Source organism: Maniola jurtina, chromosome 16, assembly GCF_905333055.1.
Source record: "Maniola jurtina chromosome 16, ilManJurt1.1, whole genome shotgun sequence".
NCBI lineage: Eukaryota > Metazoa > Arthropoda > Insecta > Lepidoptera > Nymphalidae > Maniola > Maniola jurtina.
The window spans coordinates 7,345,649-7,373,004 of NC_060044.1; the positions used below are offsets into that span (position 1 = coordinate 7,345,649).

Consider the following 27,356-nt stretch of genomic DNA (forward strand, 5'->3'; position numbering starts at 1 on the left):
GGACCGTAGGTACCGGGTTCAAAAACGTACCACAAAGGCAGCACTATTTAAGTTGGTCTATGATAGGTTCAGGAAGATTTTGATTTTTGACTTCGTTCTATTTTGACATTAATAAATCGTGGTGTAGTAAATATGGCTGACGAACTCAATGTTGACAGTCTAATTCACAGGCTTTTAGAAGGTAAAGTGCATTTTTTAATGTTAAATCAACTAAATTTGCAATCTGCACCTACGAAAGTTTTGTGTAAATCAATATTTCAGTATGTGTTTGGCTTATAGTTGCGTAATTACCGTTGAGTGTATAGGTATAGAAACGTCTAACTCATAAATAAATCGATTATCCTCAATTCTTATCTGAATCTAGTATGGATGTTCACGTTCAAAAGCCTTGTTGACGGCTATTTTTGTGTTAACAATAGCGTGTATTGTAAATTGAACGATGGCCACGACGCCTCTAGTATCTCAAGTATTTTTAAGTGGATGACAGATTCCATAGCATCCAACAGTTTCATGGGCTTATTGTTATGCTTTGTTCGCATTGTATGTTACTTTACTTGTTAATTTCACTTTATCATGCTGCTTTTTATGGGTTACATCAGTATACAGGCTGCAACAGGAAACTGCACGACGAAAAGGGAAATTCAAAGACATCTTTTCAGGAGAATGTATGGTTACCTCCAAAGTTCTATTTTCAGTATTGAGCTAGAAGTTATATTTTTTTCTTATTCTATTCCTTTGAAATGGACTGCTCTGGTTTCGTTTTCATCAATTTACATGTTTTTATTTTCTTACCCATAATTATTATGACAACATTGAAGATCCCCAGTGAATACCCATTGAACTAAAATATTACAAGATTGCTTGGGTGCAAAACACTTACACTGATCATTGTATACAGCACATTATAACTGCAATGTACATAAGACTATAAAATGTGCATAGTACCCCTCAATATCTTCCTTGACTGTATCACAAAAATGTTAACTCTAGCATGTCAAATGAACTGTTGAGTTTAATATCCACTAAGTCACCAAATCATTCTAAAGTTATTTGCCTCCATATACTCAATAAGTAGAAACCAGTGCCTATTAGCAAAGAATAATGGCACTTAAACCCCAATAACCTGTACACAATAGATAGAGAATATTAAATTATAAGATGTACCAACTACAAGTTATACCGAGTATCAAGTTTTACCCGGTCTTGTTTGCGCCAAGCCGAGAGCACTCGGCCGAGCTACTTGGTTCAGGTTTACATAGATTAGATGTGCGAAAACAGATTTTTATACTTGATCATGTAAATTATATGAGAAGTAAAATACTGTGATTTGATTTGGCAACCTAGTGAATGTTAGGCCCTAGAGGTGTATATTTATTATGTTTCTTTTTGTTGTGCATTGAATAACAAAGCATAGAAATATTCTGTATACTCCATTATAGAGTATAAAACTTAGAAACTACTGTGGTGGGCAGTGCATATATTATACTCTCCTGTAAGCAGCTTCTATTTGATTGAAGCTCTGTGCCCATCATTTTGAGTTTGCCAATCACAGCAGCAGCCAGGTCTCATGATACAGTGGGTACAAACTACACTTCAGCCTATTCTGATTTAAGCAGATGTGAGTTTGTTGCCTATTTTATGAATGTCGATTGTTAGAAATACACCTATGCTTTGTTGTTCACTAATGCTGTGCAATGTTTCTGCAAAATGTTCCTAAGGCAACAAGTTCTTAAAGCAATGTATCACATTCGCAGCATATTATCTCAGTTTAGAAACCATACAGTTGTCCAAAATTGTTGTGAGCATGTAACTGACACCACCATGTTTGTATTTAAACATTTCAAACACATCTCTTATATGCTGAAGATTGATGATGCAAACTTTTTTCCTTTGTGGTGTGTTACTGGTAGCAGCACCAACATTGTGTTGCTTTATTGTATAAAATAGCTTACATAAATTGTATGCACAGTCAGCCCAACTGTATCATTACTAAACTTTGATTCATCCATTGCATAATCTGCATTTGTGTATGTTGCTTAAAAACCAATTAAGTATTTATATTCAAGAATTAATTTGAGTCTATCTTTGTCGCAGTTCGAGGATGCCGCCCTGGGAAGACTGTGCAAATGTCCGAGTCGGAGGTGCGGGGACTATGCACAAAGTCCCGGGAGATATTCCTACAACAACCAATATTACTCGAACTAGAGGCGCCACTCAAAATTTGTGGTGAGATATTAATAATTCATTTTCATAACAATACTTAGTAAACTTTTTCTTAACAGTATAGGCATGTGCTTGCCTGCAATCACGTCTATGAAAATGCAACCTAAGATAGTGGAGCCTAGAAGATGCCTACCTATTCACTCTTCTTTTGAAGGTCAAGGAAAGGCATTCTATATTCCAGCAGTGTTTAAAAAAAGAGGAAGATTGAGCAAATTCCTTCTTACAACTCCAAAAAATTTCAATTAAAAAATGTAAACGACAGGTCGACAGGTATATGTAGGGGTTTTTTTTTTTTTTTTGTTGACGCTGGGGAATGCATTTACGCATCCCCCCCGGAGGGAGGGTATGTGGGACTCGCCGGCCGAGAGGCGACCGGAATACCCACTAAACCCCAGCGGCGCTACTGCGCGTCGCCTGGCGACTGGGTCACGGGAACGGCCGAAGCAAACAACCGCGACCCAGCCAGCGACGTCTGCCAAGGCAGACCCTCCACCGGGGACCTGCTCGGTCCCCATCGACGCACCTCCGGGACGCACCAACGAAGTGCGTCCCCCGACCTTGGGACGCGCACGTCGCCCGCGTCCCATCCTCCGCTTCATCCACTGTGCCCTCTGCTAGTCAGAGGGACACGCGGAGAAACCTCTCCCCCTGCCAGGTCATTAGCCATAGCCAACAATATCTCCGAAGAGAAATTATTAGCCATGTTACCGGGGCGTACCGGCCCGAACACTGCTCTTCCCCTCGGACGCATCCAAAAGGGACCAGCAGCATCCAGGCACACTGGGAGGTTACCTGGCTGGCGCCCCATATGTAGGGGTGCAGATTTTTATATCCCACTCAGTCTGGGATGGAGAAATTTTTTCTAGGCAGAAACTAAGCATATTTTACTTCATCATTTCAACCCTTCGCTGGCACTACTGAGCACAGGTCTCTTAGAATGAAAATGGCTTAGGCTATAGTCCCTCATGATAACCAAGTGTGGCTCGGCTCAATTATTTGATAATGTGGCTAACTCAGTTGTACATAATCTCTAAACTGTCAATTTGCAGTTCTAAATCTAGTGCTTTCCTTTTCTGCAGGGAGCATTATGAAAGGGATAGCAATTATGTAAACCTGCCTCACTTTAGAGATTCCGTACAACAAAATTAGCTAGAATTGCTAATGATATAAGTAAACATACTATTTATTTGCTTTGGATGTGTATTTAGAGTGTATGTATGTTAATTCACACATATAATAATTTACAGTATCAATATAGATGACGACTATGGTAATTAATAAGTCAGAATCTATATTATATCTTTTATGATATTATAAACTACTAGCTGATGCCCGCGTTTGAGTGGATATAGGTTTTTAAAAATCACGTAGCAACTCTTTAACTTTCCGGGATAAAAAGTAGCCTGTGTGTTAATCCAGAGTATAATCTATCTCCATTCTAAACAGTCAAATCCGGTCGCGAGTTTTGCCTTTAGATTTATTCCTAGCCTTAAAAAGATAAAATAATGTGAGAAGTTCTGTTAGGTTTTGTTTTAAATATCAGTCTTAATATAATCTTCTGATAAAATAAGATGGATTTGTTATATTTGATGTAAGAAATAAGCGTTGGTTTGGGTAGGTAGGTTTGGTAAGGAAAAATTGAGTTAGCAGATAAAATATGTCACTCCTTTCCTTCAGTTCTGAGATTTGTGTGCTATGTAATATGCCTTAATTTGATTGTCAAGTATAGTACGCGCCAGGTCGACATGGCAATCGGGGTATGAGGCGGGGGGGACACCACACACATTCGCACGTCACCCGTGCTATCCTGCATCGGGTTAGCGCGGGGACTGTGAGGGTGTATTGGGCGTCTCCACCCCGGTTTTCATTTCAACCTTTCGCACACTAAACATGAGTTAAGACTTATATGGGTAGTCTAAAACTGGTACTGGGCTATCCAGTCCGACTTGTAATAAGGCATAATATCTTGACTTCTTCTCTCTGGGTTGTTTTCCGCACTTAAACGTTTCCGTCTGTTGTGCGTAATATCTTGACTTATTATAAGGCCTGATTTATTTTACACCCGGCCCGTTGCCGACCGGAATACCGTTCAAAAATGTTATATTAGACTTTGTATGAAGTAATTCAAGCTCCTGTGCGTCTATCCCTCGTCCGATCACAAATGTATTGACAAGTCCATGATACCCGTGACTTAGTTCGCGTGAATGTACGTGTTTAAAAGTCCAATGGGAACTCTTTGATTTTCCAGGACCAAAAGTATGAAGCAGGCTAACTCTGTACCGCATTAAAATCGGTTGAACGGATGGGCCGTGAAAAGCGTAGTGGTTATTATTTCCTATTTGCTAGCAGACAGTCAGACGGACACACTTTCGCATTTTTAATATTCATCATCATGCCAACCCGGCTCACTACAGAGCGCGGGTCCCTCTCAGAGTGAGAAGAGTCTTGGCCATAGTCTACCACGCTAATAATATTAATATGGATTAATTACCTGTCCGCGTGAAGTAACATATATCATGCCTAAAGGTACATAGGTTCCTTTTGGTTTTGTCAGTAATCGTAATTTTTATTTCCAGGTGATATACACGGCCAGTACACAGATTTGTTGCGTCTATTCGAATATGGCGGGTTTCCGCCAGAAGCCAATTATCTATTTTTGGGCGATTACGTGGATCGCGGCAAGCAGTCTCTCGAAACCATATGCCTCTTGCTTGCTTACAAAATCAAGTATCCCGAAAATTTCTTTTTGTTACGAGGCAACCACGAATGCGCCAGCATAAATCGTATCTATGGTAAACATTATTTTACACCACACTAACAGCTCGCACTACACTTTGAAACTTTGTTTATATAAAACCTAGCTGATTTTACTTAGGAGATCCTAATCATCATGCTCAACCCATTGCTGGCTCACTACAGAGCACGGCTCTCCTCTCAGAATGAGAAGGGTTTTTGGCATAGTCTACCAAGCTGGCCAAGAGCGGATTAGCAGACTTCACACACCTTTGAAAAATTTTTGAAAAATTTACGGAGAACTCTCAGGCATGCAGGTTTCCTCGCGATGTTTTCCTTCACCGTTAAAGCAAATGATATATTTAATTACTTGAAAAGCATATAACTCCGAAAAGTTAGAGGTGCGTGCCCTGGATCGTGCCCTGACTTCCGATTAGAAGGCGGACGACCACTAGGCTATAAGCTATCACAGCTATACTTAGAAGATGGGTACACAAAAAAAAATTCTTTTTCCTTTCAAAAGTTACTTGACCATGTTTTAGTTCTATTCAAAACATTATCAAGATGATCAATGATATGCTAATAGCCATTCTTAATCTTAATATAAATTTTTACTGTAATATATTTTTGTAGGATTTTACGACGAATGCAAACGTCGGTACAATATAAAGTTATGGAAAACATTCACTGACTGCTTCAACTGCCTCCCGATCGCCGCAATCATTGACGAGAAGATATTCTGCTGCCACGGGGGACTGTCGCCCGACTTGCAGGGGATGGAACAAATCAGACGGATAATGCGACCCACTGATGTGCCTGATACAGGTAATATAGATGAACCGGACATGTTCCCAGCCACTCTCCATATAAACGTAGTTTGGTTCTTGTTTGAATATTTACCAATCAAACTCAATGAAATTTTGTAGGCATGTTTAAGGAACAAATATCTGTCTCTTAGTTTGTCAGATTCCAGTAAAAATGAAAATTCGTATGTGTGTGCCCGAACACCCGCGAACCCCCGAATAGGAGGCGATGTCTTAACCAGCATTCTCACCACTTCAGTTCAGTCCTCATCAAATGATCTTAATTTGCTTTACATTTTTTCGAGTACAACTTTCAAATAATGTAATTTAGTACCTTATTAGTAGAGAATAAGTACTGTATTAGTTTAAAATCGGAAATAAGTGTGAATGTTCTGTAACTGGATTAAATGGTTTCCAAACTTAGAACGTTCGCCTGCAGAGATTGACGCACCGCGCGGTGATCATGATACAGTTTCGTACATTATTTCTATCTAGTATCTGGCTAGTATCTTAGGCACTTACATGTTTGATTGCAACAGATGCGATACGCATAACTCTAGAGTTTCAATTTATTATAATGGCGCGATTACACTGGGTCGCTAGCCCGTAGGTACTAGAGTACAAACTCGATCTCTTTGGGGAGAAGTCGGGTTATGTGGGATTTCTACCCACTAAACCCCCCCACGATAGCCATCCTCAGCGCTTATTAATACGTTCTTTACATTAGCAGCATTGACCGTAAACCGCTTTTATTTTCACTAAATCCGCTTTTTTTTAACTCCAAATTTTTTTCTTTCTAATACTTGAGATTATTCTCAAACCGCACGCGGAGTTTAAAAATTTGCAATAATGCAGACCAACACTAAGAAAATACTTTCAGGAATTCCGCCCAAGCGAAGCTAGTCACTGCTATGAGTATTAACTACTTATAAATGCGAGAGTGTGTTTGTTTATTGGTCTATCCTTCAATCAAGCCAGAACGGATCGACGTGATCTTATGCATGGATAAAGTTAAAGACGTGGAGAGTAATATAGGCTACTTTTTATCCCGAAAATATCCGAAAAACGGGATTTTTTAAAACTTTAGGTTTTTAAAAATCCCGTTTTTACCGTCTGCACGCGGAAGAAGTCGCGGCCATCATCTAGTTTTTATAAAAACCTTATACAGAGTATTATAGGCCTATGCATATACAGTACAATGTTAACAAGCCGTTCACAAAAATCTCAACATTACATAAGTATCTAACGGAACTACCTACTCACTTACCTTACATAAACATTTCTTGATTGATGTGATAAGATTTAGTGGGCATGAGGCTATTCTTGACTGTTCGATTTTATAAAAGCAAGTGTTCGATAGCTGGTATACACAAACTAATTTATTTTTGAACTAGCAGACAGCCGCGACCTTGTTAGCGTTAATGATTTAAAATAATTTAAATTCTCTTAAACTGGATAGTAGGTACTCCATTCGAATAGGTACAACTTTTATTAAATAAATAAATACTTTATACCTAACTACAGATTTTCAGTTGGATATTTTTCGGAGAGTGACTAACTTCTGTGAGTAAAGTCACTAATTGGTGCTTTAGATCTGTCCGCTGTCAGTTTAGTTCAGTGATTTTTGTAATACCTACAACCAAGCTGGCACCATTATCTATGCATAGAAAACCACCGTCCCTCTATTAACCCAATTTGCAAGGTCTTGTTCATCAGTTATTTATATTACAAGTGGGGTATGATGAAAATTACAATCGAGGAGTATATTTTAAATACCGCCGAGACTGTAATCATATGCTTACTATGCATTTTTACATTGTACTCGTATATGTCGTAAATATGCTTTGGCTTGACTATTCATATGACTCAGTCCGGGGAATATTTCGATAAATCTTTCGTTGGTTTGTTGTTGATAAACGTTATCAACCATCCTTATCACATCTTTCAACATCCGAAGTATCTGGTCCTATTCGAAATAGTGATAGAATTGTGCATAATGTATTTGTTGGCAATAGATTCTTGAATGAGATATACCTAACAAATCATTGTCATAATATGTTATGGCCTAGTACTCCTAGCCTATTATGCTATGTGAATCAACTGTATTTATCTATATGTTATAGTCCAAAACATAAATGCCGTCACATCACGAATAGTTTAGGATTCAGAGACGCTCAATGGTACCTATTGTCATCCAACCACACGTGACAGTTTGTTTACCTGTTACCAGCTTAAACAGATTTTGCACACGTTGAAAATTGTATTGACAGTCAGCGCAGTCTTTCTCGCTAACAGTTCTAATCGATTACGTGACGTCAGGCAAATATCAGCTATCCATAACCAATAACCATAATAGTTAGAGTGTATTGCAAACTCATAATCTTCTACGGCTTTACGATAATTACTTAATTACTACTGTATTTTTAGTTTTTGTCAGTGTTTCAAAAATGAACCCATTCTATTAACAATTTGTAATGCTGGAATCATTATCATGAAATATATTAATTTCAGGTTTACTTTGCGATCTTCTGTGGTCGGACCCAGACAAGGATGTGCAAGGGTGGGGCGAGAATGACCGCGGCGTATCGTTTACGTTCGGGCCAGATGTCGTCAGCAAATTTCTCAACCGACATGACTTGGACTTAATCTGCAGGGCCCATCAAGTATGCTATCTTATTGTTACATTTTAGAAAGTACAATATTATGATTGTCCTACATTATTTTATTAGCGCCATAAAAGTGTGCATCTGAAGTGCAGTGCGAAGGCAAAGCAAGTACATATACTTTATAGAATGCTTTCGCCATGTTTGCTCTGTGTCAACTGAAGGATGACAGTCACAAATAACGTTGTTACTGGCATCTGTGGAAATTGTTGTGTCATTACTCATTACAATGTTAAAACATACACACTGTTAGAATTTCACTGACGATATGTAAGTTTAAATTGTCCTACAGGTAATATTATTCCTGCATGAGAATTTCCATAGTATAACTAGACTAGACAATGGAGAGTAAACTAAACGGTTTCAGGTTGTAGAAGATGGTTACGAGTTCTTTGCGAAGCGGCAACTGGTGACTCTGTTCTCGGCGCCCAACTACTGCGGCGAGTTCGACAACGCGGGCGGCATGATGTCCGTGGACGAAACACTCATGTGCTCATTTCAGGTATGTCCGTCCGTTTATACCCATCTCATTCGGAGGGGAGATCCATGCTCAGGAGTAGATGACGATGATTGTTTCTTGCGCAGATCTTAAAGCCCTCGGAGAAGAAGGCGAAGTACCAGTACAACGGCATCAACAGCGGCAGACCGGCCACGCCTCAGAGATCGCCGCCCAAAAAGAAATAACTGACGTTTGGAATCCAGTGTGCTGCTCAGTGAGAGATGCTACAAATAATTTAATTATATCGAGTTATAATTGTAATTACATTTCACGTTGTCATCGGACAGAGCCGAATAAGATGCTTATATGAGTATTGTTAAAATTTAATTATTTATTGATTATTGCTTGTGCCTTCTTATTTTTAATTTTACTTTAAACGTGAGTGATATTAATTTATGAGTTTAGTTTACAGAGGTTTAGTGAGGGTTGCTGGTAGTGTTTATTCGGCGATGTCTCGTGACTTGCTTCTTTCGGTCCCTGGCGTTGCAGCCCAACATCGGACGATCTATGTTATGTTATTGACCTATTGATATTTTGATACAAATTGTTTGTTTCATCAATGTTGAAGTTGAAGATGGCTAGCGATCTTAAAGATGCGGGCATTGGACGAGAGCGTCGTTACATTCAATACTGTTTAAGTTGTAGTGGATCAGGAGCACCATTGCTTTGTTTGTTCTATAACTAATGTGCCTATAAATGTAAATTATATTATATAGGTCTCGGTATAGGTAACGGAAATCTGTTGACTCGAAATTATAGTTCTTGTGGAATAATTTCAAATCATCAAATAAGGTGATATAAGTTTAAAAAAAGTTGGTTTCTAGAAGGCCAGATTCCTGCAAGGACGAATTCCTATAAGGACAAATAAAGTATATTCATATACAATGATTAAGTTTATGTATTTTTGATTTATACATATATTCGGGTTCCTTTCAATACATTTTTTCCAATGATGTCTTATAGGCTCTATAGAAGCTAGAGAGATGCTCTCGAAGGAGATCGGTGAACAGAGTCACTGACATTAGCAGCTAAACGGCTTCATCTACTTCATTACTATTAAAAAAAAATAGTAATGAAGTAGATGAAGCTGATTATAGGGACAAGGAAGTGTCTTCTGGCATATTCCATTTAATAAACTTGTCTTTCCTCGTGCTCCAGCTGATTGGATTGGACTACAATATAATTGTATATTGGACTTAGAGTATGAAGACAGTACTGAGGGTCCAATCAGTTGGAGCACGAAACAAGGCGGATTGGTTCATTATGCAAAAAATATCAAAAATATAATTTTTAATTGTTCTTCTGTGAACATTTACACGAATCTGTCCTTTTAAAAATATATTCTCGTGGAAATCTGGCTTTCAAGAAGCAAACCTTCATGTTCTCCACTTATTAGGCTAAAGCCTAATAAGTGGAGAACCAATAATAAATACCAGCTTTATTTATTTTGGTTACTATTGGAGATGGCCTAAGACGTGATGATAACCTTTGCAGTGGTAGCTAACAAACTGATTTTCATTTCTAGGACTCCATTGCAATTCCCACTAAGCTAAGAGAGTGAGCTGACGCCCAGTGAAATTAATGTTATTTTGCACACAGTATTACTCTTAATCATTAAGTAGATGTTTCCAAATTATTTGGCAGATTGGCACAATCGCCCCACTGAGGCTTTGACTTCACAAGTATATATTAAGCCTCAAAATGAATTGATTACTAAAGGTGGTAGAAGCAGTGTAGTCCTCGCAACAATAGTGCAATTGCTATATTATAAATATATGAAATATTAAAAATTATATGCAGGTTTTGCATTGTACAATTTTATTTTTTAGCTATGTTAACAATGTCAAATAATATGCATTAATAAATATTACTATTTAAAGTAAGAAGTTTATTTTTTTTTGTTTCATTTTCTCGGAGGTATATACAAAGTATTGTAATTTCTTATGATATAAATATAATTATTGTTTCTGTTAAGATTACTGGTTTGCTAATATCTCCTGTATGTCTCATTTTAAAAGCATATTTTCACAGTTTGTAGTTTAGACTCCACATTGCTTTTCCAAATTTAGAATCTTGTCTGCTCTTAGTGCTGCTGCAGACTGAACCACTGGTGGCGACGACTAGAGGCCGCCACAAGTTGTGGACGACATTTTTGATCCACTTTGTATGGCATCGGGGCTTATTAAGTGTTTGAGTAGCCGCGTCTGAACCACATGCTGCAGAAGTGGTCAGTGCTCGCTTCTCCCCTCTGCTCACCCGTCCAATCTTGCTACAAGCATCGAACCGAATTTTCATTGACATAATGCGTAAAATCAAGTGTTTCCATTTTACACAAACAAATATCTGACGCTTATCAAATACTGTGGAAAAGGGCGATGGATTCTCGCCACTAGTGGCTGTGACTGGTGGTTGCGGGTGATGACTTAACCACTAGTGATCTGTTTTAGCGTTCACCACTAGTAGCTCAGTATGCGGCAGCACTCATAAATTGTTATGCTATTAGCTAAATCATAATATGTTGCGAGATAGATTTTGTGAATTTTCTATTTGTAACTCTATATTACATATTAATAAATTCTTCTCTTTTTTCTTCTATGCTGTAAAGATAGTTTCAGAGTTAATTGATTTGAAATCTTAGACATAACTTTTTGTTGTACTTTCTCAGATTCTGTGTACAATTTCTGAAATATAAATTTTACTCAATACTTCATTGTATTATCTTATCACTTTATTCATCCACCTCTGAATCCGGTGAACGATTTATGTCATTCACATCAATATCCATATTTGGCGCCATATATTCTACTAAATTCCCATGGTTTACAATTTTTTCATGTATTTTTGATATTATTTGCTCATTCTTCTTTTGATATTTTTGAATATCCATTTGTAATGCTTTCAAGTATCCTCTTTTTGCTGCTACTATTTTTTTAAGTCTATTCACTTTTGATTCATTTTCCTGCACCAAAGATACTAGTAATGCCTTTTGCTTTCGTAGATTTGCTACATCAAAAGCTCTAAGTTGACCTTTCACATCATTATGCTGTGGTCTCCTAAAAAAATAGTAAGATAAAGAATAAAGAAAATTGGTTTTAATGTTTAAGTATAGTGTGCGACAGCTTGAGATGGCAACCGGGTTGCCTACCCACACACACCCTAACCCGCTGCGGGCGACATGCGGGGCGCCCCTCCGCCTCATACTCCAATTACCATCTCAACCTGACGCGTACTATATCTACATAATTAAATAAACATCTTACCACACAGTTTTAATAGGATTGATCTCTGCATATTTTTCCTTCTGCTTCTCTAAGATATCAAGTTTCTCAGGCATATTTTCAAATTCCCACATAGAACTGATTTCCTGCTCCATTTCACTCAGAATATCTTCCTTTAAGCAGTTAAACAATTGGACCCATTTCACACCTCTTAGTTTAGAAACTGTTTCCAGGAACTCCTCTGTTCTAGAACAATTATTTATTTGCCATGTTTTTATAACTAAAAGGGGCTCTGCAGTCATATAATATTTTACTTATGATATTTTGAAGCAAAATATGATTATGTTAGCTGCCTATGGCTTCGCTCAGTGAAAATATTATAAACTAGCTGACGCCCGCGACTTCGTCCGCGTGGATTTAGATTTTTCGAAATCCCGTGTTAACTCTTTGATTTTCCGGGATAAAAAGTAGCCTATGTGCTAATCCAAGATATTATCTATCTCCATTCTGAATTTCAGCCAAATCCGTCCAGTGGTTTTTGCGTGAAGGAGTAACAAACATACACACACACACACACACACATACAAACTTTCGCCTTTATAATATTAGTGTGATCCTCCATTGTTTCCTAATGTCTCTTGTCTAAAGTGTTAAGGGAACCTCTACAAAGTTTCAGCTTTTTAGGTGCAAGGGTTTGGGCTAGGAGTTGATGGGTTGGGGGATGAGTCAGTGATTCAGGACTTTTCTTTTTACATATTTGGAGTCTCAACAGCTCAACAATCAAGAAGCAGATTGAAATCCTAAAGGTTGACATTTCAAACCACATCTGTTGCATTGTTGTACCTACTCCTAGCAAAAGCTTTATTAACTTCGATTGAGATTTTTTTATGGACTAACTAGATACAAGTTAGCCCTTGATTGCAATCTGACCTGCTGGTGGTAAGTGATGATGTCTTACCACCAGTCTAAGATGGAAATGGGGTAACTTAGAATGGATATGACAATTTTATTAAACCCAGACCGATTTTCGATTTCCACATGGCACTATCAGAATCAGGCTTTTATGGAGACTCCACATGCTTGTGATAAACTGCAAACAACAAGCACTGGCATATGCGTGGATGGATGTTTGCGTATGCTTGGGAATCCAATTGGCTGCAAGCCAAACACTGTTATGAAAAGTACTCTGGAGTATTTGCCGATGCTTGCTATAATAGTATGTTGTTTGTCACAAGCATGTTGCAGTGCTATAACAGTGACAACAATGACCAATTTCTATGAAAGACCGTCCCAGTTGCTTAACTGAGACAGTTAAAGTTATGTTACGGTAATCTTTGACTGTCAGTACAAGTAAAATGGAATGTACTAGTTTGTGACTATGAATTGTACTCGTTATCTTAGGACCAAACTTTTACATCATAATTTTATTATTAATTTAATCACTGTATGAAAACTCACTTGTGCAACCCCTCTTTACTTTTTATTGGTGGTTAAATTTAACACTAACCGTAACATAACTTCAACCGTATGCAATGCAGCTGGCCCAAGTTTTAGAAAATATGCTTATTAATTTAATCACTGTATGAAAACTCACTTGTGCAACCCCTCTTTACTTTTTATTGGTGGTTAAATTTAACACTAACCGTAACATAACTTCAACCGTATGCAATGCAGCTGGCCCAAGTTTTAGAAAATATGCTATTCTACACTTGTGCATTTGCAGACCAACAACCAATAAAAGAAGACATTGGCCGACTGTAAGTTTAAACGTACTACATATAACAATAAACTGAAATCAATGATAAAATTGATAATAATGTGGCCTTACCTGACGAGGTTTGCTATATTGCTGAATTCTTTGAGAATCCTAAAATTATTAAAAGTTACCACAGAATTATTCATAGTCTCATTCTTGATATAGGCTTCTACTTGTTCACTCATTTTATTAACTTATATTACAGGTGAACAATTAAAACTTCTCTTTTTCTTAATACGTTTTTATTATTTGTTTACTTCGCCAAACCACAAGCCAACGGCAACGTATAAAATTCAAACATATTACAAAAACATAAAATAATATTAACCATAGACTGTAGACAACCTATTCTACAATCTAAATGTCGTTTGACGTTGACATTTGATTTTTTTAGTCTTCATGCTCTGGGTTCTTGATTACTGGTATAGTGCGTTTCATCGAATAGTACCTATGGCGTTATGTTGGCTCCCCTGTCTGTCCAAATAATTGGCACCATATTTTCAAAGACGCAGATTTTGTTTATTTTCATTTGATTTTCCTGAATGAATGAAATGAAAATAAACAAAATCTGCGTCTTCTCATAATATGGTGACAATGACCACCCAACAGACAGGGGAGCCAACATAATGCCATAGGTACTATTCGATGAAACGCACTATTTGTCAAAAATCTAAAAACTGTCTGCTGGCCACAGACCAATAACATATTGCTGACTTTTAGCTTGGGCACAAACATCATGATTCAAAATAATATAACTAATGTAACTATTAAACATTCGATCCGTATGGAGTAAATCACTGCTTAATATAAGACCCAAAATGAAGTCTGAACTCAAAACACTCAAGGTTCCGTAATTATAAAAATGCCATGATAAAATTCCCCCCTATTGGTAATCAAACCCGGGACCTCTCGCTAATAAGGCCACAGCACTCACCACTGCGCCAGGAAGGTCGTCATAAAATAAATTAACTATTGCAAATCCATGCTCTTTTATCATTTTCATAATCAACTTTCGATTGTGTAATATGCGTTAAGCAAAGCATAGCTGATACTTTTAATAAGTAGATTTTTTGAACTTGTGTAAAGCAAGTCAAAAAATATAATAATTGATTGCAGAATTTTGTTATACCTATAAAGGATTAGAGTAGGTATACTTTTTTTCACAAACGATTTTCGGAATTTTTTGAGGCGGAGCGCAGGATTCGCAACCGCAAGCCTACCTAATCAGATTGGATTGTAATTTTTTAGAACTAAGAATATTTTGTCTAAAACAAGGTTTTAGGGTTTAGGCTATAAGTGCACCACGCTGCGCAAGGTGCACTGCATACAACTTTGAGAGTAGGTGTGCACTTCGGAGAACAGTTTCCCCACGATGTTTTCCTGCACCGTCAAAGTAGATAAAACGGACATAGTTACCTACTTACCTATTCCAAAAATTGAGAGGCGGCGCGCGTTACCGGTATCGAATCGGGATTCGATACCGAGCATTTTATTAGGGTCCCCGGTCCACCCTAATAAAATGCCCTGTGCTTAAGATACTGAAATCTTAAGCACAGGGCAGGTATTTTCTAGGCAGGACTTTTAGTTCAGGTAAGTACATTGATAAAAAAAACCGGCAATCACACGGCCAGAGATGAACGTGGTCATAACTTTCAACTACCTATGAAAGTAATTTCCATAGGTAGGCCCGTTATAGGTATCATATTGAAACATTATGTATAAGTGAGGAAATTAGATATTTGTGTCATTTACAACCTAATATTTCTACTATTTCAATATTCCTACGCAGGAAATGTTCGAAACTGTTGGAATGTTTAAAATTCATAATTTATTATGAATTTTAAGAACGCTGTTTAATGATAGTTATTGGAACATAGTTATGGCCAGGTCGCTTGCTTGGGATGCAACGTGTGAATACACTATCTACACTTTAGCTGCATCTCATATTCAAGCGACCTCCTCTATGGCGGGTGCAGCGGCCACCAGCGCCGAACGGGCCAAGAGGCGCAAATATGAAAACCTCGATGGGTGCTTCATATTTGTGCCTTTTGGCGTGGAGACCTTGGGGCCGTGGGGCCCGAGGACTCGAGCTCTTTTTGAGAAAATTTTGAAAAGGGTTTTCGAGTCAACCAGGGACCCGAGAGCTGGCAGCTAAACCTTGGGCAAAGAATTAGTTTGACCATCCAAAGGGGTAATGCTGCCAGCATAATGGGTACAATGCCTCGCTGGGGTGGTCTCGATAAGGTTTTAGATTTAATTAAATTCATTTTAATTTTTAACATAATAATATTTTTTAGTTTTAATTTAGATTTAAGTTTATTTTATACAATTGTAAGCTAACTACCTATTACTACACTTACCTAATAAATATTATGCAATGATTTCAAATCAAATCGAGTTATTGGAATAATACAGGATAGATATGTCAGGAAAATAAAATATCCATAGGTTTTTTTTTGTGTTTTATTGTTTTTTTTTTAGTTTTGAAGTAGGTACATAAAAATAATTTTATTATAATAAAAACAATTTCACTGTAACAATGTTCATTTTCGTGGCAGTGACTATGTTAATGCAGTCTTTGAGATCTTAAAGAAATATAAACCGGAAAAATTCAGTAAGTGATGTAAAAATAATTTTAACATAGTCATAATTGAAACGAATGAACAATTAAAAATAAATGTTTCAACAGGTAGGAATTATAAAAATTAACTTAATAAATAGAGAGCGTTGACCGACCCTTTAGTAAGCAGCAGCTGAAAGAAAAAATTCTATTTAATATTTAAAAAATACAATAAAACAAATGGTAACTAACATGATCATTATGTTGTAGAGTGGGTAGTTATAGTTATAGTGATAGTTTGTTCGAATAGGATCCGAATATTATGAAGTGTATCGTGAAATATAGTAGATATTTGATGATTTCAGTATGAACACTTAATTTGAACAAAGCATCCAAAGATATACATAAATTTAATATTATTATTTTGGAAAAAATATCGTAGTAGTAAGTAGGTACAAAATATAATAGCGTAGTGCGTCGTCGTAGCTAAGTTTACCGAATGGCCGCGCTATAGATAGGTAGGTATAATAAGGTGTATTATTTCGAAATCGTTGCTAATTTTCTCAATTTTCCGTTTCATTTTGCGGTGTATAGCTTTGTTATTGTTATTACAGCGTAGAACTGTAAATCAGCAAATTCAGAGTGCTACGCAGCATTGCTACGCGGTATACCTAATGATGATCGGCGCGACGTTATGTCAGTAATATTATGTTTATCGCCATTATATAACTAGCAGAAAAGGGTGGAAGAAAGAAAACGATTCAATTTTAGAAATAAAATTTTGCCACACATAAACAGTTTTACCTAAACATAGGTTATACCGACATCACCACCACTTGGGTATTTAAGCCAATGCCCTAAGCTGAAAATATGCCGGAATATATTATATGTAATATGTATACCTACAGTGGAGTGTGGCATAACTTAAAAAATGGTCATATGTATGTAGGTGGGTACACACACTAAAGAGGCGATATAAACGTTTGAAATAATCTACTGCTATCACTGTCAGGGTGACTTAGTCTTAATTTAGGCCATCTATGGACTCTTGGACACGTCATAGTCATGGAGTTTGGTTTGAACCCTTTTAGCAGAGGTAAATTATATGAACCATTACTTTCAGAAGCCCGGAGCGATACCACTACAATGAAGGTTGCATCTCGGGAACTCAGTAAATAATGATCCGCCATGTAACTAGGTCCTGTAATGTTGTACCCGCGCAACCTTACTAGCAAAGGCCGCGTTATGTCCCGTGTGACAAACCATGGCTGCTAGTTTATTATATTAGAAGATATCCCTTATTCGGTGAATAAGAGTTAGAGTAAAACTGAGATAGAAGAGTGGTAGTAGAGTAGGTAAGTAAGTAATAGTTTTAAAATATATTTGGTTTTGTATCTTATGGAAAGTGTAGTGAGATATTAGATAATGATAGAAAGAAATAAGAAGTGAATACATAGGACTATCAAAAAATGCTTAAAACTAAGTCAAAAACAAACCGGAAATGTAGAAACTAGGTATTTATTTAGGTACGCTTGAAGATATTGGTTACTTAAAGTAAGTAGTAAATAGGCATACTTATAGCATAGTTTTACGACTTATAGCGCAGTTCTATTATTAGTATTATTTTATGCCAACGTATGAAAGAAAATGGAAAGATATGCAACATGAACATAATCTCTGAAAATCAGATAACTACATACTATAGTTGATGCACTATTTTGAAATATCAAATGTACCTCCAAAATGCAGTTAGTAACTAATAGAGGGGAAAAATAGAATTAACCAGTAAACAAATTCATAAGTATTGATAGAAAACTCTACCAATAGGGGTTGGTAGAGTCGCCTTGGGTACATAGATACGAACTGCGATTAAAGGAAGTTTTGTTAGGTTACAAAATGCGTTTTATTGACAGATGGGGTACAATACTCATAACTGTTTACTTCTAGTGCGGATATCCTTTTTACCCACTGAAGAGGTATCTGGTGCTCTCATTATAGACTATGGATGAAGGGCATAGTCTTGCTTAAATCATCCACTGTTAATCTGTCGTACACCATTAGATCTGCCATGATCAGAGATTCAGAATTAGCACTCGTCGCATTTGTAATGATTAGAGAAGAGCTGCTAGAGTTGATGATTGAAAGGCCAATTTTACAGCTCGCATGTAAAGCATTTTTCGTTTAATAAACAGCGACCCACTAACCTAAAGGCCTGATCGGGTGCTTGTCCCAGAGGAAGGTGCGTTTGACGGGTGAGAGGTACGAGTCGCGGATGTAGGAGGGGCTGCGGTCCCATCGCGCTATGGGTCTCAGCTCCGGCCAGTCGTACCAGAAGGGGTCCCGAATGATCGCCGAGTAAGGCAGGGACGGGCTCGGGTTGAAAATGTTAGCCCATGGCCTGCGTCGCAGCCCGCTGGCGGTGTATAGCGGCGCACCTATTATACGTCATAATCATTAATGCCCAGACAACAGACACTCAGTTTATGTTTCGTCATCGCTCCGGCACTGTAAATAAGCGTTACAGCAATTTATTGTTACACAAATGAAGCTGCGTGTATTAACTACATTCTATGTTAAAATGTACTTCTCATTAAATAACAAGATGTCATGTAGGTAAATAAATGCACTTATAACACGCATACTTAAGTCATAACTTTGTATCTATGTGCTATAAGTGGTCGCGTCTCGCAATGCTAAAAATGTTAAACGAGTTTTATTTAAAAAATAAATTAAACAGTGTTATATTTTTTAATGCATGGAACATATTTTTGAGTTTACCAGGTACCTTTTTAGGTACAATCGAGTTTGGATTACTTTTAAATACTTTCATGTTAAGCAGAAAAAATATGTTCTCATGAAATTCACCTTTTCACTGGAAAATACCAAATGACTAAGATATAGTAAGTATTAATAACATGCTATTGGTGCTATGAAAACCATTGTGCAAAAAATAAACTTTGTTATTCTCTCAAACGATTATGATTAAATTAAAAATAATGAGTGTAACCAAGTGGAAATGATTATATGAGAAACTTAATTGATAGTGATGTTTTTCACATGTTATCACATATATTCACAAAAGAACACATACACTCAGTCGAATTACGTACTATCTACCATAGAAAAGGTATTGTGAATATAGAACGTCCTGATATCATATTCACAGGAATCATTCATTTTAAAGAGTTTTTTTGGAAAATTAAATATCTAAGTACTTTAATTAATTTGGCAAAGTGCTGGAGTGAAGACGGCAGTTATACTTGGACTATTAAAAGACAAGAAGGGTTTGACGAAGACAAGGTGTCTGTTGCCCTTACCATCGGCATCGAATGCGACCTCGCAATCTCGTGGCGGACTTATCCTTGGCTTCACGGGCGTCGGGGATCTCCCTCGAAGTGTGCGGTCAAAATCGGCCCATTTTTCAGCCTCAGCAAAAAATGGATCCTTTTTGAACACGTCCGATATCCTCTCCGGCCACGCTCCTTCATGGTAAGTCTCATAGTCAGTACCACGCAATAATACCAAAACTTTAAGCGTGGTACTATTCTTTTGGATAGTTCCATTTTTAATTCTGATAGAGCAGATAGAGTGTTGTGTTCACCGATATGAATATCGTACTTATTAGACGTGAACATTCCGGTAGAGTAAGTTTGCTTCGCTATATACAATGCGGTTCATGCACATGTCAAATGGAAAATATGAATGCATGATTTTTTTTTTGTAATCAATACTGTATGTTAAAATTATTTAACTCTCGAGAAAGTTAAGAATGTCTTACTTTACATAGACTAGAAAAAATGAGAGGAAGGTTACTAATCTACTAAATCAAAATACGGATCGGTCTTTTATATTTTAATTAAAAAAATATGAATGGGTTAGTATGTATGTTTTTTTGTACTATTTATAAAGTACGTACCAATACAATTACAAAGTATTAAAGGCCTACTTTTAGTTGTGGGTATGTATGTTTTGATTAACAATGATTTTTGTTCAATATCCATTTGTTTTTATAGTATTGTGTCGTACATTTTATATACAAAAATGAGTTCAAAATAGAAAAACAGAAATAAATAAAAACTTGTATAAGACTATAAACAATTAATTAAAATTCAAAATATCTTAAACTCTAAAAGTTGCTTTTCTCTATTTTTATTTTGCATAGATCTTAATAGTTTCATGATAAATTAACTAATCATCTTAATATCATAAGATAACGATGATCTCTCAAACTATTAAGATTCAATAAAAAAATTGAATCCAAGAGAGAGTGATGTTCCACTTGCAATAATCTGTATCCACGTGATTTACCTTAGAATGGAATGATCCAATTTATACGTTAAGAAGTTTACTTAATAGGTAATAAACTCTCCGTAACATGATCGGAATCATTCAATGTCCAGTTCATAACGCGGACCAGCTTACCTACCAAGCTTCATCCATTCATAACTTACAAAAACAATCAGTCTTTTCGAGACACACTAAAAGACCAAATAGCAGGTAGGTATGTTCTCAATCATGTCAACTTTCATCGACGTAACTTTAAAGTGAAAATTATTTCGAGCGAAATTCGAATGGGTCAATCTTGGTAGCTCTTAATCTAGCTTATTTAAACTCTGTTATAATAGCTTTTTAGAATTTACCTTTTCCCCAGTGAGGTTTGGAGTCGGGTTCATATTCGATGCCTCTAAGGCTCTTAGGTGATGAGTAAGGGTCGATGATGGGAGCGGACAGGTCGGTGATGGGGTATGCCCTGTCCTTCAAGTAGAGCCCGTAGCGAGAGGGGTACAGACGGTCGATGGCGGACAGTCTGTCGAGATGGTCCTGCCAGGCCTTGTGCGCGTCGAAGGGGTCAACGCCTCGTCTCACACGCCTCGGTACATGGTAAACTGTTAGTACAAACGACGTCACATTAATAAAACGTGTAACAGAAGAATCAAAATTTTGGTTTACGTAATTATGTAAAACAATAAACCGTGAGAATAAAAATCATAAAACATGTCTACGCTAAAATAGGTAGGTAAATCAATAAACAATAAAAAAGACTTTAAATATTATTATAAGTAGGAAAAGAAAAGAAATAAGAAATTAAGTAGAAACTCATGAATACAAATAATAACAAGAAATCTATCGATAAGATAATCCATCTATTTACAATTTTTATTAGTAAAATGTTAACAAGCATTAGCTTTTAAGCTATAATTAAAAGTTATCATGAAAGTCAAGACAAAAAAAGAGTTTCCTGAAAAGAACTCACCTCTTTTCACGCAAGGCTTGATTACAGTATGATGGTGAATTTCATATTTTTACAGGAGGGTTCATTTTATTGTAAAAATAAAAAAATGTGTCACCTGAGAAATGCTTGAAGATTTAACAGTTATGCCAATTATGGATATGATATTTATAAAAATGTGAGTGGTTGTTATGAGTAAGAGGTGACTTCTAATTTTACATGCAGTATAAATAATGAAATATGAATTGGATAAAACTTGCAAGCAAACATTTAACGCCAGACAATATACAAAAGCAAACTGAATAATATAGAAAATTGGCAATGTACATAAATATAATATATATTAACTGTTGCTTTCGTTTTCTACACTTGTACCTACTTAATTAATATGATTCGAAGCACTAGATTTTATTAACCATTTAAAAATCAATATTTTGTAACAAGACAATTTTGAATATGTTCGTTGATAAAATTAAAACAAGACAAAGAATTGTAATGAAATATTGATTCGCCTGTTTGTGATTGTGTAATGCATTTACGAGTATGTGATGTCAATGATTTAAATCTCCGAGCTTTACACAGGCTCCACCTCGATGTTTAAATGCTTAAACTTTATTTAAAAAAAAGTATACAAATGGTACCATTTCAGATATATAGTTGATTAAGAATGATGATCATTTACAAGAAATATTAATGTGGTATAATATTACAAATGGCAAATACATCGATTTTTCTTTGTTCACTATAAATATTATGCTCTTCGATGACATCACTATTATTATACAAATACGTCCGTAGTAGATATTTTATAATAATTCTAAATCATTTTATACTGCCCCTGCCATGGCTTTTGCTGAAACAATTAAAATAAAAATGCCAATATTTACATCCATGCATTGTTTTAGTGTGCTTACTCTGTATTGATTCTTGAATTTTAATTTTTATACAGATAACTAGAAATCTCAAACCATACTAAAAAAAACAAACGATCAGAATAATTTCTTCCATAATAAAATACGTAATAAATAAAAATACTTTGATACATGATTATAAATGATATCTGACTAAAAGCCAATAAATACTCCTTGCAAACGTTATTTTAATATTAATATTTAAGAGATAACAAAGCTAGTAAGTGGATTACGCGCGTTTTTGCCAATGCATATTAAGGACGTGTTATGTGGTGCGAAGCCAATGAATCGTCAACGAATTTTAAATTTATGCAAGCTCTCCTCAACTGCTTTAAATTATTATTAAAATTGTTTATATGTTATAACCAAGATCATTACATTTGCGCCAGCATCCGTTGACGATTTGGCAAATTGTGTAGAAGATCGGTACTAACTTGGCCTGTACGCTTCGAGGGGGCGAGGGTAGTTGTGGGCGTAGATGGGACGTGGTGAGTAGCCGTATGTTTCGCGGTGGACTGGTAGGTAGCGGTATCCGGGGACTGTGATCCTCTCGGCAGCGCCGATAGGGTCATCGTAGATAGATTTGCTGTAGGGGTAGCTGGTGGACAGAAGCTCCGGAAATACGCTGCGGCGCGACGGCCTGTACCTGTCTTCGGCCCTGAGGTCCTCCGATCCTATTCAATAAATACCTTCATAAATAAACTATTTTCATAAACTAAAAATTTATCCGTCTATCTGATAGTTTTTTAATACTTTTCATTAAAAAAACGTAATAGCCGATATTACCTTTAAGAGAACGCACGAAGGATTGCCAAAATCTGGCTTTCTTCGATGGCGTCTCATTTCTGCCAATCATTTCTAAATGATTTTTAAACATGTTGGCTGTTTATGTCGAGCTCGTTTTCTGCAAAAAAAAATTCGCTTAGGACATATCGGTTTTGGAAACTATAGTGTTTGTTTAGTGTGTTCTACACATGGTAAAGAGTTTGCCAGGTGAGTGGTGACATAATGAATACAATAGCGCACACGTTCCTCTCGTAAATAGAGCAATGACGTTTGTAGCGTTAGCATCTGTGCCGCAAATAGCCGTCTCTGTGGCTGCTCCGGTTCGAATGGCCCATGGACTTGGCCGACAGCCAAGCTAACGAGCGTGAAGAGTAACTCGAAAACGACCGTTTTTACCAATGTTTGATCATCGCTTAGCTATTTTCGAGTTTGTCACGACCTTGTTGTGAGGTTCGACTTGGATAAGTCAGCGGCCTATTCCAGACTATTTATGTTACTCTTCGTGTTAAACAGGTAATTACATAGGTACTCAGTGTTGGTGTCGAACGGGATTCAAGAGTAATTCAACAAGCGCTTGTTTCAATCTAAATCATACTTTCATACGAATGTTATAATGCGTGTGTCTATTTGTCTGTCTGTTACCTTTCCACAGCACATCCGCTTAACTGATTTTGCTGAAATTTGCTACAGGATAGGTTGCTACCCGGGATAGATATAGGTTACTATTTATCCCAAAAAATCATAGTTTTCACCGAATTTTACCATACCAAAATCAACCATCAGGATGAGGGGGATGAATTCTCATAAAATCATGTGACCACAAATAATATCAAACTTTATAGCTACGTATCCATTCAACGGCCTAGGATTATCAAAGGAAATGTTCATTGTACAGATAGGTATACAATATGCGTAATCCAAGTATCTTTAAGCACATAACATTGATCATTAAATGCAGAGTCAAGGCAGCTAAGACAATTAATTAAAGCGCTAGTCTAAACTATCCAGCTACGTGCGTCTTTCTTGATAAATTCCCGATATCCTTGAATGTGCTATGGAAAACCCGAGGCGTTTGCGTCATACCTACTGTAAGAATATTTAATAAGCCATCTATCAAAGCTCCTATCGTACACAACTCGACGTTCCGTCAGATCGACATTCATACTACACATAAGTATACTAGGTAGAATTATTGGAAGCTTATGCTGTTCCGTTGATCAGTTCTGGTATTACTAATAAATAAATACTAGACAACGATCTCTATTACATATCTTTATTAACAATATCTGTAACGTTTCTATCTCTACAATATCTAAAATATTCTTATCTTTTTTTTCTATTATTCTAATAAAGTGATTCAGATTGATTGAAATAGAAAATGACAACTTAATTTTTTTATGGTTTTAGGAAACGACTTACTTACTAAATTATTGAAATCGTTCGAAATATTTAATTTAAATTATTGAATATAAAAATATAAAAATTAAAACAAACTATAAAGAACCGCATTTTATAATGTACAATAAATATACTTTAATAAGCTATGTTGAGGCATAAGTATACCTTGCAGTTCATTAAAATAATGTAAACTATTTAACTTAAATTTTTTAGGTAGTTTACTTAATAATTAAGAATGTTTCCACAGAAAATAGTCAGCTATACGTAAAGACAGCATTAATAAATATTTTTGATGGTTGTTCTATTCAATAAAATATTAATTACTTTAATTTGTATTTATTACATAGAGATAGTAAAAATTTAGAGGTAGATATACGCAAATTTAAAATAAACTAAGTTTTAAAATTTAAAAACAGAAATTCTAAGAAATTCTAAGAATTTTTTGCTAAAATATAGAGTCACCTTGTAGTCACCAGTACGGAATCTGATTATTTATGATAGTAAAACTGTAACTGAGTTTCAAAATATTCCAATTAAAAGGAAATAAGATACAATGTGCAGATTTAATACCTTTATATTTAATAGATAAAATAGATAAAATAGTATTACATGCGATTTAAATACCTAAAAGCAAATGCATAAAACAAATGCTTAGATAACAGAAAATTTTGTTCCTACTAAATATCCAGGAAAATGAAAATATGAACACAAAATGTGTTGCTTCAGAAGAGCTGGACCTATTTAAATAAAAAAATATTGTAGGTCAAGACTGAAGGCCAATGTCAGATTTATTTTGCTATTTTGCCTTTTTGTGTGACCTGTTTAAATTATTATTAGTCATGCCAGGCGAAGTGATCGCCGTAAATGCCAGATGCGTACCTGGCTACGTTCGTGCGTCGATGAAAGATAGATTACCCGAAAAATGTATTGTGAAACGGATACAAAAATACTCGAAGGCGCGTCGATTTGCCGAGATTGCAAATTTGGCTCGGGTGAGACCCGCCCGAAATAGACGAGGCGCGCGCTCGGATCAAATTCACAGCATTCTCGATGCTGCAGAGCATCGCGTCGCGTCACGCAACAGGTGGACTAATACCTTACTCACTCAGACTCACTATACTATATTATTTTGATATAATGATATATGGACCCTTATATTAAACGGTACTGAGTTATAAGCAATACAAAATGTTAATAGACTACACCAATTTAAAAAAAAGTGCTCTGAATTTAACAGCTTTTAAAATAATCTGTTATAAATAATACTGAGAATATATTAACTGAGAATATTCTTATTACTTATTATATTACTGTTATATATTACTGAGAATTTTTATGACACAACATTTTTCACAATTAGGAAATAAATTATTAAATTAAATTAAAATTAAAGTCCTTTAAATTAAATCGTAATGACAATTTAATTATCAATTTAAGAATATTTAAATTTCGGTAGGTTTATTGTGATAGAACGATTTACGTAATTTGAATTGCTCATTTCATAACTGAAAACATTTGATAACTTACGTGCTGTTGAGACAAAGTTACCCTGTCAACGTCGCGCTGGTCTATATCGTAATCACCCGCGAAACGAACCAGAGTAGAGAAGTAGAGAGTACAATACGTAAACAACCGCAACTAGACAGAGACGGCTACACTTCAGACCACAAGATTGATTGCTTTTCCTTTACGGTATAACACTTTCGCCGCATAAACAATACATTTTATGTAAGAACTGGGAACCACTTATCTTACCGATTAATATATTGATCGTTTATGTTAGGTGCTGTATGTCTGACGAGCCGACGTCGAGTGTCGGAGCTGGGCGGGCGCGCACTGAGGGCGCGCGGCGGCGCCCAGTCGCCGTCCAGTCCGCCCCCGCGGCCGCCCAACTCAACTTTCTAGTTTTCAGCCTCATTCGCACACACTAAATTTTATATCAAAACTGAAAAGATTTGTTTTCAATTCATTTGATTAGAAAATAAAAATTGGTCAAGTGCGAGTCGAACTCGCACACGCAGGGTTCCGCAGCGTTCCTTTTTTTAGGAACGGAACCCTAAAAATGCTTTGAGCTTTCAATAGCTCGTTAAACTTTAATTAGATAATTGATAAATGACAATGAAAACTCAAAAAATAAGTGACTTGTTTCCTTTGTTTTATTTTCTTTGCACCCTGGAGACAAATAAAAAAACTGGTCAAGTGCGAGTCTGACTCGCAGACGAAGGGTTCCGTACTATCGTACAAGATATAGGTACCTAATACTTATGTAGACCCGATGTCTGTAATTTAGACCCGATTTTTCAATCGTCAAATAACTTTTAGTTAAAAAATAAGTTTGAAGTTTTGACAGTTTTGTATAGGAAATCTGTCAAAACGTCAAATTTTACTCCTCAGATAAAAGTTATTTGATGACCTTTTGAAAAAATCAAATTGTTTTATCGTGAACACATTTCACACATTAGGGTTCCTTTTTATTGCATTTGGCATACGGAACCCTAAAAATAATAATACTTTCATGAATTTGACTTTTCATCTCGGTAGTACAGTTCTCACTCTGGTACAGGACTATGATTTGC

The 27,356-nt window shown here is 36.2% G+C and overlaps 3 protein-coding genes across 11 annotated transcripts; 1 reads left to right on the forward strand and 2 right to left on the reverse strand.

Moving 5' to 3' along the window:
* Positions 1 to 42: 42 nt before the first annotated feature.
* Positions 43 to 9,963, forward strand: LOC123872936 (serine/threonine-protein phosphatase PP1-beta catalytic subunit). Of its 2 annotated transcripts, XM_045917539.1 has the most exons (8): positions 72 to 181; positions 600 to 665; positions 2,095 to 2,226; positions 4,800 to 5,015; positions 5,590 to 5,781; positions 8,271 to 8,422; positions 8,790 to 8,924; positions 9,008 to 9,963. In XM_045917539.1, the coding sequence occupies exons 1-8, from the start codon at positions 133 to 135 to the stop codon at positions 9,104 to 9,106; spliced, it is 1,041 nt and encodes a 346-aa protein (XP_045773495.1). In that variant the 5' UTR covers positions 72 to 132; the 3' UTR covers positions 9,107 to 9,963. The 2 variants fall into 2 exon arrangements, with proteins under 2 accessions (XP_045773496.1, XP_045773495.1); XM_045917540.1 differs by lacking the exon at positions 600 to 665 and having other exon boundaries at positions 43 to 181.
* A 484-nt stretch (positions 9,964 to 10,447) lies between these two features.
* Positions 10,448 to 14,227, reverse strand: LOC123872938. Its single transcript, XM_045917541.1, has 3 exons — positions 13,968 to 14,227; positions 12,182 to 12,385; positions 10,448 to 11,974 (listed from the first exon to the last, which is right to left on the reverse strand). Exons 1-3 carry the CDS (start codon positions 14,078 to 14,080, stop codon positions 11,650 to 11,652), a joined length of 642 nt encoding a protein of 213 aa, XP_045773497.1. The 5' UTR covers positions 14,081 to 14,227; the 3' UTR covers positions 10,448 to 11,649.
* A 2,126-nt stretch (positions 14,228 to 16,353) lies between these two features.
* LOC123873236 lies at positions 16,354 to 26,692 on the reverse strand. 8 transcript variants are annotated; one of them, XR_006797645.1, is made up of 8 exons: positions 26,308 to 26,514; positions 23,383 to 23,500; positions 23,031 to 23,270; positions 21,096 to 21,341; positions 19,773 to 19,937; positions 18,660 to 18,890; positions 18,397 to 18,518; positions 16,354 to 16,648 (listed from the first exon to the last, which is right to left on the reverse strand). XR_006797645.1 is itself a non-coding variant. In XM_045917981.1 (8 exons), the coding sequence occupies exons 2-7, from the start codon at positions 23,471 to 23,473 to the stop codon at positions 18,448 to 18,450; spliced, it is 1,044 nt and encodes a 347-aa protein (XP_045773937.1). In that variant the 5' UTR covers positions 23,474 to 23,500; positions 26,536 to 26,692; the 3' UTR covers positions 16,358 to 16,648; positions 18,436 to 18,447. The 8 variants fall into 8 exon arrangements, 5 of the variants coding, with proteins under 5 accessions (XP_045773937.1, XP_045773938.1, XP_045773940.1 ...); XR_006797644.1 differs by lacking the exon at positions 26,308 to 26,514 and adding an exon at positions 26,536 to 26,692 and having other exon boundaries at positions 16,358 to 16,648; XM_045917981.1 differs by lacking the exon at positions 26,308 to 26,514 and adding an exon at positions 26,536 to 26,692 and having other exon boundaries at positions 16,358 to 16,648; positions 18,436 to 18,518.
* Between the last annotated feature and the right edge of the window lie 664 nt (positions 26,693 to 27,356).